Genomic DNA, 21,077 nt, shown 5'->3' with positions numbered 1-21,077 from the left:
GAGAGATGGCTCATGGCACTCATGGAGAGTAACAAAGTAAGCATATTATTTATTCTGATAGAAGAGAAGAGAGTTTATTTGGGAACCAATTCATCTGCTCCAGCTCTTGGTGGACTCTTACAAGCAATTACTGAGCTAGCAACACTGGGCATCTCGCTATCACCTTATTATTTTATATACCAAATGGTGACCTTACCAATTTCTATATATACTATATCACATAATCATATTGCCTCACTTTCCATGCCCACTACCATAACCCGATCCATAACCACGACCTTCACCATAACCAGATCCATTTCCTGAACCGCTACCGTCGCCACGCCCCTCCCCGTAGCCCTCACCATATCCAGAACCAGACCCTTGTCCTTGTCCTTGTCCTTGGCCTTGGCCTTCACCAGAGCCTGAACCAGATCCAGTTCCACGTCCTTGACCACGACCAGAGCCTGAACCAGCCCCGGACGCAGCCGAGGAACCAGCACCTGAACCGGCTGATGACCCAGCACCTGATCCAGCACCAGAACCAGAACCAGAACCAGAACCAGAGCCAGAGCCAGAGCCAGAGCCTGACCCACTGCCACCTAAGCCAAGACCAATACCAGCACCAATTCCAACTCCCACACCCCCTAAATCTAATCCCAAGTCCTTCCTTGCTACTCGGCTCTCAGCAACAATAGAAGACAGAACAAGTAGCAATGCAAAGAGAGGCAGTGACTTCAAGTGAGCCATCTCTCTATCTTGTGTTGATAAACTCAAAACAGATATGGTAACAAACTCTTAATTAGCTTAAAGGGAAGCTAAAAGAAAGGATTGTGAGAGGGAATAAGAGAGAGAGAGAGAGTGTGAGAGAGATCAATGTGCTTAATTAGCTGATGTTAAGAGTTTCTTGTGAGAAGAAGAGATGAGGGGAATCGAGTTATTTATAATTGTGTATGGAGAGGTGAGGTTAGTGGGTGCTTAGTGCTCGAAACCTAGTGGGGCTGAAGTGGAGGATTCATAGTATAAGCCTACAAGGTTTTCGAGAATTCTCGATTAATTACATTAACTATTTTTGTTTCTTAGTGGAGCTCCTGGTTGGACAGAGCTTGTGGTGCAGATTGTTCCAGAAGGCTTAATGTGAGTAAATTTTGCTGCAATATTCATTAGACGTTCGACACGTCCAAGGTTGGTGCCACCCCATGGAACCAACCCACTATATAGTGGAGCATGGTTGGGTTTTAGTGCCACACGGAACTGGGCTTTACCCACATGCATATACTGCTAGCTATACACGCTTATGCTTGCTTTTTGACAAATAACTAGATAATTGATGCAATGATAACCATAGGAACCTTATCCCAACGACTTGTGGTCAACCAGGTTTTTTTATAAAAAAAAAAATGTTAACTATTGGGATGAGGCACTGAGGAAAAAAATTTAAGATTATATGAGTATTTTGATAAATTACTTTTATAGGGTTTCGTTATTAATTTGTAGCGAGAGTTTTTTCTTTGTAATCAATCTAAGAAAGGTATGCAGGCAAGTGACTGTAACTCTATTCTCTATTGATAGTGATTCAAAATAATTAAAAAAACTCATACAACAATCAAACAACACACATATCTAAGCAATATCATTGAAAACTCATACTATTATTTTTCTTTGCAAAGGCATGACCCTCAGGGAATGGCTCCAACCTACCCTTTTTGCACACAAAAAAAAATGGCTGCTCAGCATCTACATAATATGACAGTATAAGTATCCACTGATCCAGTAAAACTAAATGATAGAAATATCATTCTTATACTACAGAATATAAAAGAGCATTTGAATCCAAATGCCAGTAGCTTCATAGGATATAAAATATCCTTTTCACACACTTATCAGTTAGCTTTGATTAATTCTGCTACTAAATGATAGAACATAATGCCGCTCAAAGTGAAATTGCACAAGAAAGTAGGAAATGGAGAGAATAATATTACAAAATGAGGAATCAAGTACAAGATAATAAGGATCAAGAAAGACGAATTTTTATCACCTCCAATTCGCTGTCCGCTCCAATTCCCTCCAATCCCTCACATAGGAGCAGAAATGACCACCCTACCACACCTTGGGCAGTGTGTTCGGGCAGGGGATAAGGTGGTCATTTCCGCTCCTATGTGAGGAATTGGAGGACATTGGAGCAGGCAGGAATTAGAGGTGATAACGATTCAGAAAAGACCACATAACTCAAGGATTAGAGAGGACCACTTAGTTCTAGGGTTTCTAGTTCTAGGGTTTCTAAGGGAGTCACTCACCCAAGTGTGAAACTTTCTCACCACTATATTGGGAAAATGTGACCCAACACAAATACATTTTGTATTATTTTACACATCATTATTGAAGATTTATATTTTTATTTCTTATATATGTGGCATGTGTTATATTTTGTGGTTTATAAAATTAATTTATTGGTACTATTGCTTTTGGTTTACTGGATTAGTGGACTGGTTTTGTAGATTATAATTCGAATGAGCCACTTTGTAGTTCTTGGCTTGACCGCAACTATCATGATGCATTATGTGCTTAAATGTGAATTATTGGGTTGTGCTGGGTTTGAGAGGTGCAAATCAAAATTGCCCCGACTATGAGAGACATGAAGACTAGTCTCTCTATGATCATTCCCATGAATAGACCTCGTGAACGTTGAGTGTTGACCTTACTGACTAATATTCAATTACCAGTAACTTGACAACTATGTAAATGTATGCGTATCTACAAACTACCCATTTGAAAAGAATTTGAAAATGTTTTATTTATTAGTAAAAAACATTATCTTATTTTTCTCATTGCAAAACTATAATTATTATTTATTTTATGGAAAGGGCACTTTTGAGTACTTTCGCCAAAAGTTGGGAAGGTGTCTACAACTTAAGAGGAAGGCTATAATAGCTACTCTCCACTCTCATTCTCATGTTGTAGATTAGGGTTTAATGAGAGTACTATCTAAGGACTTCATACTTGGTCTAAACTTTCAAACTTGCCAAAACTTCCATCAAAATGTTACTATATCATAATATCATCATCATCATAAATGATCATGCATGGTTGCATTTATTAGTATTTATAATACCTCAGAAACTAATGAAACTATATATTAATTATATTAGTTGGATATTTTGGGTGGCCTCTGAGGTTAGTTAGATGTATTTTTTGACTATGTTTCTCTTTCAAGGGCATTTTATTCATTTCACCTGAATGATCTCTAGCAACGTCGAGATGGCGGGAAATCTCCTAGGCCTAAAGATAGAGTTTTTCCTTAATCGATCCTAAAATAAGCATTCATCAACGTCACAAACAATCCGTAATGCAATTGAGATAATCTTATTTGATGGATGAATTTATGATCCTTGTACATTATTTTTGCACCCAAAAAAAAAAAAAAAAAATCGATCTGAGTTTTTCTTCACATATGTTCAGATATGTTCACATTGTCAAATAGAAAAGTAGTTTCAACCTTGTAAGAGGGTGCGAGCGTAATGATGATCCAAAAATCTAATCATATAATCACTTCATAGGTGGACTTACTTCTTAGTAATTGAAGAAAAGCTTTTACACCCCCCCCCCCCCCCCCCCAAAAAAAAAAAAAAAAAAAAACCAATTTTGAAGCTTGAACTGAGCATAGTTTTTAAACCTAGTTTTCTGATTGAACTCATTTTTCATAAAAAAAATACCCTGGTGACTTTAATGTAATAAATATGTATAAATTAGTAAAAAAATGAAAAAAAAAAAATCAAGGAAACACATATATTTGTGCGTTTTGAGTTTATACCATTGAATAAGAGAAGGGAGACAAGGAGTTGAGGGTTTCTTATTGTTTTAGAATATGGATTTACTATTTTACTCAAGTTAGTTTCTAAGTGAATCAGATTTATGGTTTTTTTAATAACGATCAAACTCGTCAAGTCTATCATGACTCAGGTAAAAATACTGACTCTTATTTGACTCAAATTATTTATGATCAAATCTCATCATCTTTTTTCCTTGACCTAGTCGTTCTACACGATTCTTGATCAGATTTTCCAAAATTTTGTGTCCAACTAGGACGATGGTCCAATCAAAACCCGTTTTTCCAATTATAGAATTGAGAGATGGCAACTGTGGAGAGTAAGAAAGATAACATATTATTTAATCAGAGTTTCAGACAGAAGAGAAAACATAACAGTTTACTTGAGAACCAACATTTTTCTATCATCTGCTTCAACTCTTCGCACTCTTAAGCAATTACTCTAATAACTATATATACATAGGGATGAACTACACTGGAGATCCAGTTATCACCTTATTTTATATATACAAAATGGTGACCTTAATTACCAATTTCTAGTACTATAACATAAATCTCAAATTGCTCACTTTCCACGCCCACTTCCATAACCCGACCCAGACCCACGACCTGCACCATAACCAGACCCATTTCCTGAACCGCTGCCCTCCCCATGCCCCTCCCCGTAGCCCTCACCATATCCAGTACCAGACCCTTCTCCTTGACCTTGGCCTTGGCCTTCACCAGAGCCTGAACCAGATCCAGCTCCACGTCCTTGACCACTACCAGATTCTGAACCAGCCCCAGACCCAGCGGAGGACCCAGCACCTGAGCCAGCACCTGAACCGGCAGAAGAACCTGCTGACGACCCAGCACCAGAACCAGAACCAGACCCAGAACCAGAGCCTGAGCCTGAGCCACTACCACCTAAGCCAAGGCCAATACCAACACCAGTTCCAACTCCCACACCACCCAAGTCTAATCCCAAGTCCTGCCTTGCTACTCGGCTCTCAGCAACAATAGAAGACAGAACAAGTAGTAGGAATGCAAAGAGAGTCAGGGACTTCAAGCCAGCCATCTCTCTAGCTAGCTGTGTTAATAAACTCAAAACAGTTAAAAAGGAAGCTGAAAGAGAGAGGCTTTTTGTCAGAGGGAATAAAAGAGAAGAATGTGAGAGAGAGAGAGAGAGAAATCTGTTTAGCTGCTGTTAGTGTTTCTTGTGAGATGAAGGAAGAGATGGTGGGAATCGAGTATTTATAATTGTGTATGAAGAGGTGATCGGATCGAGGTTGGTGGGTGCTTAGTGGAAGATTCATGCAATGCAATGCAATGCATGGTATAAGTCTACAAGGGGTTCTAGATTTGATGCATTAGCTATTATTATTATTATTATTATTAATGATCCTTAATTAGTGGGGTTCCCGGTTGGACAGAGGTTGTGGTGCAGATTGTTCCAGCTGAAGGCTGAGTTTGGTTGAGGCCATAGTGGAGAGAGGCTTTTTGCTGCAATATTCCTTAGGCATTCGACACGTTTGAGATTGGTGCCAGCCCTTGGACCCTTTGGAACCAACCCACTAAATATAGTGGGGAGCATCAGAGCGCGCATGGTTTTTGGAAAACTCTAATGGCATCTGTGAGGATTGTTGACCTTGTGGCCGGCCACATGGAACTGGGTTTACCCAATTGCATATACTGCTGCTATACACGCTTAGGCTTGCTTTTTGGCAAACTCTAATGGCATCTGTTTGTGGTCACCATTGTATTTCTTGACTAATGCTGTGGTTTCAAATTTTATATAATGCAGAGCTGATGTGTCATATGACAGTTTGATTGATATATAGAGGTTTATGACAATTTTATGGCCCCGTTACCTACTAAGTTTTTTTTTTGTTTTTTTTGTTTTCTCACCGGTCCATCAGACTAGTGGAAGATTGCTGTGGCAATTCACTGCAATTCTAATCATTCAATGGATAAAGATTAATGTGGATGGATTAGACTGAAAACTCTTAATGGAATTTAATTTGTCCCTATGAAGAGTAAAGTAGTACATTCACTTCATTATATTTTATCGGAAATATTTTTGCTGCTATCTAGGTTGTTGGAATGTTCCTGTTGCTACTTAGGTTTGTAGCCAAAGAAATGGAATAATTCACTTTCCCTTAAGGTTCATAAATATCCTCTTAAGCTATAATATTTTTCAAACTACCCTTTGTGATTCCATTTTTTTGGCTGTGATTCGGGTAACAGGAACAATATTCCTACAACTTGGGTAACAACAAAAATTTGTCTTTATATTTTTATCTACCCACATGAATCATTCCGATGAGTTGAGGTGGAAAAGCAGAACTTATAAAATTAATCACTCTTAATAGAATCTTGTCACTACGAAGAGTGAAGTAGTTAACTTCACTATATTTTTATCTCTCCTCCTAAATCGTTCTGGTGGGTTGAGGTGGAGGGGTAGAATTTATAAATTCACTCCTAATGAAATCTTGTAGAGAGACTACATTTCCCTCCCTCACTCTCCAACGGCTCCGACACTAGCTTCCTCTCGATCCCCTCCACCAGCTCCTCTGGCTTCCCACTCCCTTCCCTCTCTGGCTCTAGCTTCCTTCCCTATCCCCCTCCCCTTTGGTTCCCCCTCTCCCTGCACTCTTCTCCCTCTTGCACCCCTCCTGCCCTCTCCACACCCCTCTCCCGCCCCTCTCTCTAAGGTATATATAATATATATTTCAGCCATTGTCCTCTCTCTTCTCCTCCCATAAGGCCCTTAGGGCTGTATAAAACGTCACCCCTTGAAATAAAACGACCCAATATCAGAGAACTACGCAAAACCCACAACCCAAAAACCATCAGAACAGACATCTTATGTTATACCCGCACCCCGGGAGTATAATTAATTATTAATTCTTCCCCGTGACGTGTAGTTATCACTACCACGTATGCCGGTGAGTTGTTCTCACTGGTGGTCAAACCCAGTTATATTGACCATAGTACGAGGTTGCCTATGGAAACTAGTCGGGACCATGGAGGTTGCCCCTTGACGTGTCGGGGTAAGTAGTTGACCAAATTTTATTGTGTGCTTACGCCTCTCAAAGCCCTCGAAGTGTGGTCCAAAGGCCCCGACCTCTTATGGTGGGAACCACCTTCCTACTCGCATCGGAGGCAAGGTTATTGGTCCTCCGACCACCGCATCCAATGCGCTAATAAGGACCCTTGTGGGTGAGACCACTGTGGCTAAGGTACTATTGGCGCCCTGCCATGTTTGACCCTACCCAAATAGACCTAGGGTACACTATGAGGCCTTATCCAAACAAAGCCATTAATAGTGGTTTTCTATAAGAGAGAGGTAGGTAGGACTATTCATTAGTCTTGGCTCATTTCTACCTAACCTAACCTAACCGTGCTTGAGAAGGGAGTTATGAAGAGAGGAGGCGGCAAGGAGGAGAAGAAGGAGAAGGAAGGGAAGAAGAAGAAGGAAACGGCTGCTGGGTTTGGAGCTTTAAAGAGGGTACATCGTGTGTACCTCAAACCGGGTAAGCCAAGTGCCCTTTTCCCCCATTTTTCTCTCTTCCCCCTTGCTCGTTTGAGCTTGGGTGGTTCTTTGGTTGCAGCCCCAAGATGGGGATTTCTTTTGAAACCCAAAGGGTTAGCTCGAGTCATGTGTAGTTTCCCTTGTAGGATGCTTTCCTATTTTCATTACAATCTTATAAAGACCTCTATTTTGACCTCTTGCTGAATCTATTTGATTCTAAAGCTTCAACCACCAAAGAAAACCCCAAATCTGGATTTTTGAGCTTTTGATCCTTTAAACCCCTTAAATCTTTGAATGTTGGGTGTTTCTAAGACCCAAATAGACTCCAAGACACCCCTCCCTTGTCCCTTGAGGCTTAGAGAACCAAATGGGACAACCCGGGCTTTTAAAGACCTTGAAATCACACTTGGGTTGCATCGGAGGCAAGACTGCGTGAGTCCGATGTTTGCCTCCGATGTGTCCCGAGCTGCAGGGGAAGGTCGGAGGCAAGGTCGGAGGCAAGCTCTTGAGTCCGACGTTGCCTCCGATGCGTTTTAAGGCTTATAACTTATGTAAACGGTGGGGTTTCTCTATGAGGCCTCCCTACACTCTCTCACACTCTTATTCACTTCCATAGGCGCCAACATATGTGCAATGGGGTGATTTTGAGCGGGAATCGTTGCGCTTATACAAATTCCATTTGAAGTAATTGGTGAGTGGGTTTGGGTGGTGTTTGAGCTTGTTTACTATTGCTTATTCATGCATTTATGAATTATATTGTGACATTATCATTCAAGCATGATTGCATATTTGCATTTATTCTTATTCGATGATGATGATTTGGATGATATGGATTTATGTTGGGTTACGGTCTTGGGAAGTACTGCACCGGAACCCCGTGTACGATGGAATTGTATATTGCATCTCATTCTTGCTGTATCTGCGCTGTTGTCTTGGTACCGGTGTTAGATGGAATGGGACGTTGACACACCCGGATGTACCTCTCAACACGATAGGATTCATAAAGTATATCCGTGGTTAGGCTCAGTTCCCTATGCTACGACCCTTACCAACAGGGGTTTAGGTGTTGGGTAGCCGGAGCACTGCTTGCTGTGGAGAGTTAGAGAGGCCGGCCAGGGGTAGTAATGGTTATCGGGTCGCCTTCCTGGGGTGGTGATGACTACGACCGGCGCGGGCTCCATAGTAATAATTGAGGTTGCATTGTGGTGAGAATGGAAGGATCCACAATGTCTCCCGAGGTTATTGCGAGTAGCATATACCCATTGACTTAGCATTGTGTGTTAGGTGGTAAATGAATTAATAATAGCATGCACCATGGACTATTTGTGATTGTGTGATTGTGCATCCCCTTTTCTCTCTCACTAGCTCGGTGGAGCTAACCCCGTGTACACATTCTTTTTAGATTTGGATGCGGATGATTACTTGTGGAGCCGAGAGCCGGATCGAGGATCATGGCCATGGTTGCCCATGATGATTGTGCCTACGGGTTGTCTTGTTACTTGGGATCGTTCCCATTTTATTATTATTTTAGAGCATTGTGCTTTGTATAAACTTTTATGTTTTACCTTTTTGGTAGCTACTTGATGGTCATAGGAATTTTGTAACTATGTTACTTATTATCATTAGCCAATGAACATCTTATAATCATTTCATTTACGCTTTGCAAACTCGACTGTCTTGGAATGTAATATTCCTTTGTCTTTCGTACTCGATATTATTGTATTTTAATATTGGTTTATGACCGTGAGTTGCATCGCACGAGATCTGGCGGTGAGGTGGGATGACGCGTGTCACCCCAATCATACCCGATATTGTATTCTATCCCTTGTCGGGATAGGGTGTGACAACATGGTATCGAGCCATGATGCTCGCACCAACCACATCTTGCGGACTCTTGATTTACTCTCCACAATTAGGTTCTAAATTAAAAATCTTCAAGAACATAAATGATTGTGTGCGGACATAGGAGAAGACGATTGTAGTGAAACAAGGACTTAGAAGATAATAGATAACATGGAACTTAGGACTTGAACCATAGGTAACATTAAGCTACAACTATGTAATTGCTTGGTTGAGTTTTAAGTAGGTCATAGATGGGCAACTATATGTTAAAATTCATAAATAATAATGAATCAATTATAATCACCCACAATTACCAACAATGAATTAAACAATAAAGAATTAAGTAAATACATAGAGATACATATAAGATTAATTACAAATATCAAATTGTTCCAAATTTTCTTGAGAGGCAATCATATCCTTCCTATTTCAACATTCATGATTTCATCTATTCCAATAAAAATATATGACTCCATCCTGCTCAATCAAAAGATACCAATCTAAACACTATAATTGTTTCAGATTCTCTGTTTGGGCATAACTGTGCCTTTCCCAACTCAGAATGCAAGACCCCATTTGTTCCAATTCGAAACTTTTGATTATGGTTATCTCAGATTAAATATACAAGTCTACCATTTCTAAAAGTTCCCAGTTGTTCATCCTAAGACAAGAACTAGAAGAACTGATCCAGGATAACTTCAATTTGTTGAGAGAAAGTTGGGATAGTCATTTGCACCACCGCCACCATTGCGACCAAGAAAGGTGTTGATGTCATCTACCCCTCTCTCGATACCCTCTAGGCGCCGAGTGCGGTCGAAGAGTTGCTTCGTGACCTCATCGAAGCCATCCACCACTCGCAGTTCAGCCGCCGATGGTCGTCGAATGTCAATACCTCCCACTGATGAAGGTATAGGGATTCCTTCTAGGTGAACAATAGGTCTTTGCTCCTCCAATGGACATGTTGATAACGCCGACCAACTGTGCGCGTGAAGGCTATAGGAACCCCCTTGACATATGAGACAACCCGATAATTTTGTATGCCGGGTTCTCGGCGTCCGATTTGTATAGAAATGGCGAATGAGTTTCAAGTAGTATGGTTCGGAAGGTTGAGAATGTTGGTCCACCCCAATGCCACAAATCTCTGCCCCACCTTGTAAGCTTGAGATCATCCAACACTACATCCCGCCCTTCCATTATAATTGCAGGCGAAGTAGTCTCGGTAAAGTTCTTGGTCCTCTATCTTTTGGAACCATAGTGGATCTAGGACGGTTGGTGCAATTTGTTCAACGCATGCATGTCGTGTTCTTGGAGCCATTGATTGTTTTAACCCGCAGCCAAAAGCCAAGTAGATAGCAAATTAATACCTTGAATGCTAAGGCCTGAGTAGATGATCAATGTAAGGTTATGAGGTTTAAAACCTAGCCCTTGATTTTTTCTTTCAAAGCAAATTAAATTACAAGCAGGATTCTTAGGCTAGAAATTTCTGATTTTTTATCAAATTGTGATCTAAGAAGTTGGGGAAAAAGGAATGCATGGCCACTATGTGAATGCAATCATACATGATAGAGGTTAATGGCCATATTATGCCTAGAAAGTAATATTTTATACAAAACAGTGGGTTCAAGCAAGAAATAGGTTTATTCAATCATGGAGCATGCCTTGGACTTCAAAGAAAATTTTCAGATTTTGTGGTTGGAAGTTTTAATCTTAGGAAACAAGTAAATATGGTTTGTGACAACTCGTAGAATGTAAGCTAAGCCCTATCTAGTAAGACCGAATCAAATATGGCAAAAGAGAAGAGGAAAGATTTTAAGGATTTTATCAACAATCATGTATACAAGAAAATATGTTTGAAGATAAGACAATGTGATAATTTTCTATGAGATTTTATGGCAAGTAAAAGAATTAGATTTGAACTTGGAGAGTTTTCCCGAATATTGTGAATTGAGAACTTTACCACAATCAAAACCTGAACATAATCCTAGTAAAATTCAACTAGACTTAATAAACATAGCAACAATCTCTAAAATGCTTGCAAAGACTTGAAAATTTATAAAAGATGCAATAATCAAACAAGGATCCAACAACTTAGTGTCATCGATCAAATAGGACTTGATTTACACCTAAAAACCCTAGTTTCGCCAATCGGTTTGGTATGAATTTGGTGTACATGGCCATGGGATTACAAGCAAAATCAAGACATGATCACAACTTGAGATGATTCATCCCAAATCCAAGAAAGAGAAAGTAGGAATGGGAAGAAAGCCATATCTTGAACAACTCGAGAGTTGAACCTTGAGGCTTAGGATTACAAGAAAACCACCTAAGGGGAGCTTGAGCGAAAGTCCCCAGAGAGCTTTTTCTCCTCGCGTTATGTCCTTTTCTTTGGAGCCAAAAATGCGTTTTAAAACTCGTGGCTCTGTTTTGTTAAAATTCTACGAACAAAAGCGAACGGATCCACTTGTCGTGAATCCGCTCTGCACAAAACTCGAAATTATCATTTTAAAGCTGTATGCGGATCAACGAAGATCCACACTCACACATCCATTCGTAGATCCGTTTGACTTCAACTCTCTCTGCCTTTGAGACTTCGAGACCGGACGAATGAACGGATTTGCATTCCACATCCGCCCGTTAATCCGCTCTACCTATTTTCACGGAGGAGTCACGAACGCACCGGAATGCCGTCGCTTGTGAGTCCACCCGATTTCTTTTAAGATTTTGAGCCTATTTTGGAGACCTTTTGACCACACCTATATGTGATGATCTTGTGCCTATACCCTAGATCGGACACCCTGTTGTGTGACCCATTTGTGGGGACCACATGAGTCTAGTTAATACCTAAAAATTGAAAGAGGTTAGGACTTGTACCGATCGGGCCAGCTAATAAGAACTAGCAGGCATTGGTAACACGTGACTCCTCTCTTACCTAAAAGGAGAAGAGTTACCCTTAAGGATGAAGATCCTTAGACCCTATGAATGTAAGGACTCAAACCTTATGGATAGGAAAACCTAAATCTATGCGGGTAGAGACCCTTAAGGGGGTGCGTAGAATCTAAACACATGTGGGTAGGTACTAGGAAAGGAAAGTAATAGGCTGGTTTGGGCTGTTTATTTGAGTAAGCCATGAAGGTCACGTGTATTTGGAAGTCACTCATAACACCTCAAGCTAGTGATGACTCTATTTGGACTTTACTTGGTCCATCCAAACCTTGTTTAGACTCATAGAGAAAGTCCTACACCGTGATTCGACTTTCCAAAGAAAGGACTTAGCGAACCGTCACTGAGAACTTCTTGTTCTGGTGGATTGACCTAGATGACAGATATGTCCATAGGGATTTGAATGTAATTATTGAATCTATGCCTACATATTGGTGTGATAAATATATATATATATATATATATATATAGATATCCCTTAGAACCTTGGACTTGTGTGACTAGAGTGATTCTCTGGTACTACAAGTATGACTTACCTCGACCTTGCTGTGAAACTAGTTGGAGCCCTGACCTTGGTTGACCAAACCTTAGGGTAATGAATAATGAATTTAATGACCGAGTAGGTTAATTTATTGAGACCTGCTTGAAGAGTTGACTTGGACCAAAACTATTAAAGGGTTATTGGTTCTCAAAGAGGACTGATGTGGACTCTTCCTTGTGGGATAAGCGTAGTAGGTTTAAAGATTGTGAAAGTTAAAACTAAAGGATGTAACAAGACCTTCTCCAACGACGAGATATGAATGGGGTAATGGATCACCAAATGCGTTCCCTCCGTCTGGAGTGAACAATAGGAGATTCCATCAATATTCCAAATCATTCTAAAGTTGGGTTAGGTAATGAGACAACCAGGATGTGAAAGCCTTGGAATGTAAACCCTATGTTGGGTCATGGACGAGTTAAATCCTGTAACCCAAGAATGACCGAGTAGTGAAGGCTAGAGTGGTATCACCGTGCGGAAGATCTAGGGAACCTTTGTTCCTTGAGACTTAACTTAGTAGTTGGAACCCTGTTTTCCTAGGGTTATTGTGAACCACACCCCTGTGGTAATTTGACCTGTAAGGAAAAGAGAATTGTGGAACCGACTTGTTGTGACATGTAGGCACCGCCTCATCTTGACCCGACCTTTGACTTAGTTTAAGATGTGGGTGACTTGGGATGTTGTTATCCAACAGCCCTTATCACTGAGACCCTAGTCGCCTCAAATTTCGGGGACGAAATTTCTTGTAAGGTGGGGAGAATGTTATACCCGCACTCCGGAGTATAATTAATTATTAATTCTTCCCGTGACGTGTAGTTATCACTACCACGTATGCCGGTGAGTTGTTCTCACCTTGGTGGTCAAACCCGATTATATTGACCATAGTACGAGGTTGCCTATGGAAACTAGTCGGGACCATGGAGGTTGCCCCTTGACGTGTCGGGGTAAGTAGTTGACCAAATTTTATTGTGTGCTTACTGCCCTCTCAAAGCCCTCGAAGTGTGGTCCAAAGGCCCTGACCTCTTATGGTGGGAACCACCTTCCTACTCGCATCGGAGGCAAGGTTATTGGGCGCCTCCGACCCCGCATCCAATGCTGCTAATAAGGACCCTTGTGGGTGAGACCTGTGGCTAAGGTACTATTGGCGCCCTGCCATGTTTGACCCTACCCAAATAGACCCTAGGGTACACTATGAGGCCTTATCCAAACAGGCCATTAATAGTGGTTTTCTATAAGAGAGAGGTAGGTAGGACTATTCATTAGTCTTGGCTCATTTCTACCTAACCTAACCTAACCGTGCTTGAGAAGGGAGTTATGAAGAGAGGAGGCGGCAAGGAGGAGAAGAAGGAGAAGGAAGGGAAGAAGAAGAAGGAAGCAGCTGCTGGGTTTGGAGCTTTAAAGAGGGTACATCGTGTGTACCTCAAACCAGGTAAGCCAAGTGCCCTTTTCCCCATTTTCTCTCTTCCCCCTTGCTCGTTTGAGCTTGGGTGGTTCTTTGGTTGCAGCCCCAAGATGGGGATTTCTTTTTGGAAACCCAAAGGGTTAGCTCGAGTCATGTGTAGTTTCCCTTGTAGGATGCTTTCCTATTTTCATTACAATCTTATAAAGACCTCTATTTTGACCTCTTCTGTGAATCTATTTGATTCTAAAGCTTCAACCACCAAAGAAAACCCCAAATCTGGATTTTTGAGCTTTTGATCCTTTAAACCCCCTTAAATCTTTGAATGTTGGGTGTTTCTAAGACCCAAATAGACTCCAAGACACCCCTCCCTTGTCCCTTGAGGCTTAGAGAACCAAATGGGACAACCCGGCTTTAAAGACCTTGAAATCACACTTGGGTTGCATCGGAGGCAAGACTGCGTGAGTCCGATGTTTGCCTCCGATGTGTCCCGAGCCTGCAGGAAGGTCGGAGGCAAGGTCGGAGGCAAGCCTCGCTGAGTCCGACGTTGCCTCCGATGCAGCTTTTAAGGCTTATAACTTATGTAAACGGTGGGGTTTCTCTATGAGGCCTCCCCTACACTCTCTCACACTCTTATTCACTTCCATAGGCGCCAACATATGTGCAATGGGGTGATTTTGAGCGGGAATCGTTGCGCTTATACAAATTCCATTTGAAGTAATTGGTGAGTGGGTTTGGGTGACTGTTTGAGCTTGTTTACTATTGCTTATTCATGCATTTATGAATTATATTGTGACATTATCATTCAAGCATGATTGCATATTTGCATTTATTCTTATTCGATGATGATGATTTGGATGATATGGATTTATGTTGGGTTACGGTCTTGGGAAATCTGGCACCGGAACCCCGTGATACGTGGAATTGTATATTGCATCTCATTCTTGCTGTATGCGCCGTGTTGTCTTGGTACCGGTGTTAGATGGAATGGGGCGTTGACACACCGGATGTACCTCTCAACACGATAGGATTCATAAAGTATATCGTGGTTAGGCTCATTCCTATGCTACGACCCTTACCAACGGGGGTTTAGGTGTTGGGTAGCCGAGCACCGCCTGTGGAGAGTTAGAGAGGCCAGGCCGGGGTAGTAATGGTTATCGGGTCGCCTGCGGGTGGTGATGACTACGACGGCGCGGGCTCCATAGTAATAATTGAGGTTGCATTGTGGTGAGAATGGAAGGATCCACAATGTTTCCCAGAGTTATTGCGTAGCATATACCCATTGACTTAGCATTGTGTGTTAGGTGGTAAATGAATTAATAATAGCATGCACCATGGACTATTTGTGATTGTGTGATTGTGCATCTCCTTTTCTCTCTCACTAGCTCGGTGGAGCTAACCCCGTGTACACATTCTTTTTAGATTTGGATGCGGATGATTCTGGGAGCCGAGACCGTGACGAGGATCATGGCCATGGTTGCCCATGATGATTGTGCCTACGGGTTGTCTTGTTACTTGGGATCGTTCCCATTTTATTATTATTTTAGAGCATTGTGCTTTGTATAAACTTTTATGTTTTACCTTTTTGGTAGCTACTTGATGGTCATAGGAATTTTGTAACTATGTTACTTATTATCATTAGCCAATGAACATCTTATAATCATTTCATTTACGCTTTCGCAAACTCTGACCTGTCTTGGAATGTAATATTCCTTTGTCTTTCGTACTCTGATATTATTGTATTTTAATATTGGTTTATGACTGTGAGTTGGCCACTGCATCGAGATCCTGGCGGTGAGGTGGGATGACGCGTGTCACCCCAATCATACCCTGATATTGTATTCTATCCCTTGTCGGGATAGGGGTGTGACATCTTATGCACATCAAGGCATCAATCGATATACTTGATTGTTTGTTCATGATTGATTAGGTTTTGTAGGTTTTGAGGGGAACAAATGATTTATATGATTACATCACTTTTTTTTCCCCTACCATATCACATTTGGGTGCTAGCTAGATTCAGTACAATGCTACAAACAAGTTGGGAATTATCAAGAGGCCCACTTAACAAATTAAGAGAATTGTGTTGGATTCGTGTGTCTATCAAACTCAATTTAATAATTAATTATCATGATATTATTGGGCAATTGGTTGTCCTTAGGTTTATATCTAAAATTATTCACAATTTGGTACAGAATTGGGCATTTTGTTCATATGGTTGTCATACTGTGTGTTCTCGAGACTGATATATCATTACCAAAAAAATGATTGATGATATCAAACACAAATGTGAGTATTACGTGTTTCTATAGGATTGGATTACATGAGAATCGTTAATGGACTACTGTCAGTTGTTTTGAAACAAGATTCTCAATAATAGTTTATGATTAGTTTAAGTATACATATGTGTGTACATTCGATTGGATCGATCAAATGAGAATCTTGAATTAATAGATTATTGTTAGTTGTTTAAGAACAAGGTTCTCAATAATAATTTATTATTAGTCTTTGGACCTGAAAATACATTATCATTGCAATTATGTATTATAGGTGTTGATGTACCAACGATTGATGCCAATAGACTATTTATCAATGCATTGAATTTATAGTATTTACCTGTAGACGAAAGAGATGCTCGATAAGAAAACCACTTCCGGTATAAGATGAATATCATGATAGAATATGTTTGTTCGTTTTTTGACGAAATTCCAATACTAGTGGCATGCTTTGCGAATTATTTAAAAAGGGTTTACCCCAAAAAAAAAAAAAAAAAAAAATTTATTTAAAAAGGCTTTTAATTCTTATTATGTATTAGTAATTACTATTTTATAAAGGTTTTAAATAAATTTTTATATCCAGTCAATGGTTCAAATTCTCTGAGTATGACATTTTGATTGACTGGAATGGTGACATTAATAAACTCCATCCTCTTAGGATCATTATGTGATATTGTAAAGTGGGGGGATTTAACTGTAAGAAAAATATTTTTTCAAGAAATTAATTGTTATATCTATTATTAGGTGCCCTTAAGTGGAAATATCTTAGTTTTAAAAACTAAGTTGTACTCACATTAGGATACATGATCAAGATCACCCAATGGGATCCTACCATTTGGCTTACTTAGCAAAAAAGGATTCAATAGCTAGGAAATGTTATAAATTGATATATAAAAGGAGATAGAGACCCTACCTTGCACATGTCATAGAAAGGGTTCTCTTTGATCTTTTCTCTCTTCCTAGTCTCTACATCTAGGTTTTGAACAATAGGGAAGTTTCTCCCTACACAAGAGTTGACCCTAGGTGGTGTTGTATTTTGTGATTAAGCATGTTCAAGTGTTGCTCTTTTTTTTTTTTTTTTTGGTAGAAAAAATGTTATTCATTCATGTGCACCCAACGCCAAATAAAGAAAAACAAAAGACGTAACACTGATAGGTAGCATGTTCAAGTGTTACTTTCCATAATGAGGAAATGATGTCTCACACTCACATTCTCGATCTCTTCCTTGGCCATGTGGGCTCCTAGTGGATGAAATTATTTTCCATTTCCTAATTGATGTGAAATAGGAAATTCTCCCTTCCCCCAACACACTATTAGCATGGGAATTCGTCTCCCTTAAACTTTACTTTGCAATCAAGGCCTTCTAATCTAAAAATAAAATAAGGGCAGGGGATCTATACGCCGCTTTCATGTAATGGCGTTTCCACGCCAAGACAATAAACTCAGAGGATAATTAATCTACATGGTCAGGGAAGAGAGAGAATATAAAAACATATATACATTTTCCTATAAAATAAATATTATAACTGAAAAATATAATTAATAGCTAAATGGAAAATGGAACAGCTTCCAAGGGGATAGTACCGGCCTTTTTACGTAAGGTACCAACGCCCAGGCACACTCACCAATATAGGGCTGGCTTTACCTATTTGCATTTGAGTGAATCGCAGTATCTGGATCCAACAGCCACCCTATGAATCACAGATTGTGTGTATAAAGCAAGGGTTGATTCGAATAAACAAGCTACTAAACCAAAAATAGTAAAAATCTTTAAAAGTAGCATCCCACCCTCCAAAAGATTTAAATAAAAATACTTATAAATTAACAAATAAATCTAAATAAAATAAATAATTTTTAAAAAAAGAAAAAGTAGCAATAAATTAAAAAATAAATCTAAAGTCAATGAGTCAGCTTGATTAATGCATTTGTGTCAGCAATACAGTCTTATATGAGGTGTAATGGGAGTATGGGACCCGACCCTTCATATATAGGAGCATTATGACTAATAGTACCAATGCGTTTTTGGTGCATGATTGGGGATATATAATTGAAGTGTGAGGAAATAAAATTTATTTTTCAGACAGCCAATCCATTTTATTTTATCAAGATTCTCGTGCCGTGTTAGGTTTTCAAATTACAATAACGATGGACGGCCGAAAAAAAAGAAAGGGTTATCCTTATTAAAAAATTTTAAGGGAGTGAAATAGGGTCAAGTTGGATCGGATTTTTTAAAACCCAAATCCAACTCTAGGTCCTCTTGGCTTAACCCAAACCCAACTCAGCCCTCTTGGCTTTCTCAGAAAGGTCGTTTCAGTCCCAAATCAACTCAAACCATTTCCTCCTCTCATTTCTATCACTTCCATGAAATGAATGAATTATGAGTTCTTGTTTACAGGTGGTAGCAGAAATTATAGCAACGTTTCTACTGGTGTTTGTGACATGTGGATCGTCTGCACTGAGTAGAAGCGACGAAAATAAGGTTTCAAGGCTGGGAGCTTCAATTGCAGGTCGGCTTATCGTCACTGCCATGATCTATGCCGTTGGGCATATCTCCGGCGCCCACATGAACCCGGCGGTCACCTTTGCCTTTGCCGCCGTTAGGCATTTTCCCTGGAAACAGGTACATAGATTCGACAATGGCCGTAATATTAGTACCAAGAATTGTCTATGACCATGTGGTTTGGGGGGTATTTTAGTAAATGCATTAGTAGTCTTGAGACAGATTGGGCTGGGCTTAGAACATTGAGGCCCAGGTCATTTACATCACTTGACGGTGAAAAGTGAAAACATTAGTGTTTGTGTTATGTGCAGGCCCATTTCAATTGGATCCATGAACCCGGCGAGGAGCATTGGCCCTGCCATAGCTAGCGAAAATTATAAAGGGATTTGGGTATACGTGGTTGGACCAATGACAGGATCGCTGGTGGGAGCATGGTCCTACAGCTTCATTCGGGTGACACACAAACCAGTCCACGACATTTCTACTATAGATCCTATTGTTGTCTAATCTGTAAAATTGATCAAGAAAGATCCATTTAACTTGTATGTGCTTTGGAACTGTAGAGCGCTTGCCTCAACACTTACATTTACATTTGTTATTATATATATATATATATATATATATATATATGTGAAGTGTATATAGAAAATGAACTCTTCAAGAGACTTGTAAGACTCTTATGTGCTAAACCTGACTAGAGGGAAGGCCTAGTTTGTAATAAGCTGTCATGTGGGTTCATAGAAAAGTTCCAAAATTCAACCATGTGTCCGATGTGGCTCAACCTCAAGGTGGTCTAGAGGGCAACCCTTGAAATTTGGCTCCTCGATCTCCAGGGAGTGGTGACTAGGGATACATCTAACGGCTGGGCTGCTGCGCACAAATCCTGGTGCACACCAAGTCAACATGTCCAGTGCATTGAGATGTGTGTCTGGCAGCCCAGCCATCCTTGGGCGATGGACTCCTTGGAGAGGAGCCGGATCCCAACCCTCATGTGCTAAACACTTTTGATGTTTTATAGACAATTCGACCCCAAGGTCTTAGGCTCACATGTCAAGTTTTAGCCTAAATAAGGTTTACCAAATTAAAAAAAAAAAAAAGAAATTTGAAATTTTGAGACTATCAAAAAGATGCATATAAAGAGTACATCCACATACATGAAAGAATGTGTCATTACAAAAGGATTATATGATTGAGTTTAGGCATAAAATTTTAAATTTGGCAAGTAATATATCTAAAGCATCTAAAGCATCTTTAGATATGCAATGGCCAAATTCGTCACATCATTTTTCCAAGTGGCACAAATAAGTGATTGGATAAAAAAAATTCCTAGACTTGCTAGACCAGTAAACTTTTTGCTCCCAAATCATTATATTCCTCAACCTTTAGCCTCTTCATAACTTTACCTTCAACCAATACAAAGAAAATAACTAACCTTACCCTTTCGACATTGTGGAAATTAGTTTATTCATAAAGTAACTTTCATAGTTTCACCCTTCGCACGATGAGGAATTAGTATCATATTGACTGGATTGATCAATTCGCATCGATATTGGTGGAGAGATCGATACTCGATAGATCGATACAGATAAGAGTAAAAATGTAAAAAGATCTACAAATCTTAAAAAATAAACATGACCGATACGGACCAGTCCAGATCAGTATTTGATACCAATGACTAAAAACCTTGCTTCATATCGGAAAATTATCCTCTCCAATTCCTTAAAGTGTGGCAGTGCTAGGTGGAGATGTTGACACTTGGCAGTTGCCACATCCAACGGTCTGAGCTTATTGATATGAAAGATTGGATGCAATAGCTGTCAGGTGTCAATATCTCCTCCACCTAGCACTGCGACACCACCACACTTTAGGAATTGAAGAGGATAATAATACGCTTCATACCTACCTTCGATTATAATTTTGGGAAACGTGCATTGTGCCGTGCCTATGCGCCCAGACACGGGGCCGCGCCCAAATATTAAATGGTAACTTTGCTTCAACTAATAGTAGCTTTAACCGTCACACGCCCACATAAAAGTTTTTATTTTTAAAAAAAAGCAGTTGTGGAGAAGGCGACAGATTGATTAAGCCGTTTGCGCGGCAGAGAACACACACTGATGCAGAAAGTTTGACTGCAATTGGACGTCCGTTAGTACAACCGTTAGAGATTGAAAATGGACTCCATTTAATGGAGACAAGAGACTGGGGTTCGTTGGACGAACGAAGGTTATCCGAAGCTAATGTTTTTATAAGAGGTTCGGAAAAT

At 40.1% G+C, this 21,077-nt stretch overlaps 3 protein-coding genes across 4 annotated transcripts; 1 reads left to right on the top strand and 2 right to left on the bottom strand.

Moving 5' to 3' along the window:
* Positions 1 to 161: 161 nt before the first annotated feature.
* Positions 162 to 4,915, bottom strand: LOC122655898 (glycine-rich cell wall structural protein 2-like). Its single transcript, XM_043850278.1, has 2 exons — positions 4,897 to 4,915; positions 162 to 779 (listed from the first exon to the last, which is right to left on the bottom strand). Exon 2 carries the CDS (start codon positions 727 to 729, stop codon positions 235 to 237), a length of 495 nt encoding a protein of 164 aa, XP_043706213.1. The 5' UTR covers positions 730 to 779; positions 4,897 to 4,915; the 3' UTR covers positions 162 to 234.
* LOC122655899 (putative per-hexamer repeat protein 5) lies at positions 4,353 to 4,890 on the bottom strand. 2 transcript variants are annotated; one of them, XM_043850280.1, is made up of 2 exons: positions 4,565 to 4,890; positions 4,353 to 4,522 (listed from the first exon to the last, which is right to left on the bottom strand). In XM_043850280.1, the coding sequence occupies exons 1-2, from the start codon at positions 4,860 to 4,862 to the stop codon at positions 4,371 to 4,373; spliced, it is 450 nt and encodes a 149-aa protein (XP_043706215.1). In that variant the 5' UTR covers positions 4,863 to 4,890; the 3' UTR covers positions 4,353 to 4,370. The 2 variants fall into 2 exon arrangements, with proteins under 2 accessions (XP_043706215.1, XP_043706214.1); XM_043850279.1 differs by having other exon boundaries at positions 4,356 to 4,890.
* A 12,949-nt stretch (positions 4,916 to 17,864) lies between the features above and the next one.
* Positions 17,865 to 19,321, top strand: LOC122654849 (aquaporin NIP2-1-like). Its single transcript, XM_043849117.1, has 4 exons — positions 17,865 to 17,910; positions 18,566 to 18,618; positions 18,710 to 18,956; positions 19,068 to 19,321. Exons 1-4 carry the CDS (start codon positions 17,865 to 17,867, stop codon positions 19,319 to 19,321), a joined length of 600 nt encoding a protein of 199 aa, XP_043705052.1.
* Positions 19,322 to 21,077: the final 1,756 nt, after the last annotated feature.

The sequence above is a fragment of the Telopea speciosissima genome, chromosome 3 (assembly GCF_018873765.1).
Source record: "Telopea speciosissima isolate NSW1024214 ecotype Mountain lineage chromosome 3, Tspe_v1, whole genome shotgun sequence".
In the NCBI taxonomy this organism is placed as follows: domain Eukaryota; kingdom Viridiplantae; phylum Streptophyta; class Magnoliopsida; order Proteales; family Proteaceae; genus Telopea; species Telopea speciosissima.
Note: the sequence above shows the minus strand (reverse complement) of the source record. Positions and strands in the feature narration are given on the sequence as shown.

What these genes read in the sequence shown, in the direction of transcription:
- LOC122655898 (XM_043850278.1), bottom strand. Translation starts at nt 729, where the DNA reads ATGGCTCACTTGAAGTCACTGCCTCTCTTTGCATTGCTACTTGTTCTG.
- LOC122654849 (XM_043849117.1), top strand. Translation starts at nt 17,865, where the DNA reads ATGGAAAATGGAACAGCTTCCAAGGGGATAGTACCGGCCTTTTTAC. An exon ending in GATAGTACCGGCCTTTTTAC is followed by an intron (nt 17,911 to 18,565) that starts GTAAGGTACCAA and finishes ATCCAACTCTAG; the next exon opens with GTCCTCTTGGCTTAACCCAA. An exon ending in ACATAGATTCGACAATGGCC is followed by an intron (nt 18,957 to 19,067) that starts GTAATATTAGTA and finishes ATTGAGGCCCAG; the next exon opens with GTCATTTACATCACTTGACG.
- LOC122655899 (XM_043850279.1), bottom strand. Translation starts at nt 4,862, where the DNA reads ATGGCTGGCTTGAAGTCCCTGACTCTCTTTGCATTCCTACTACTTGTT.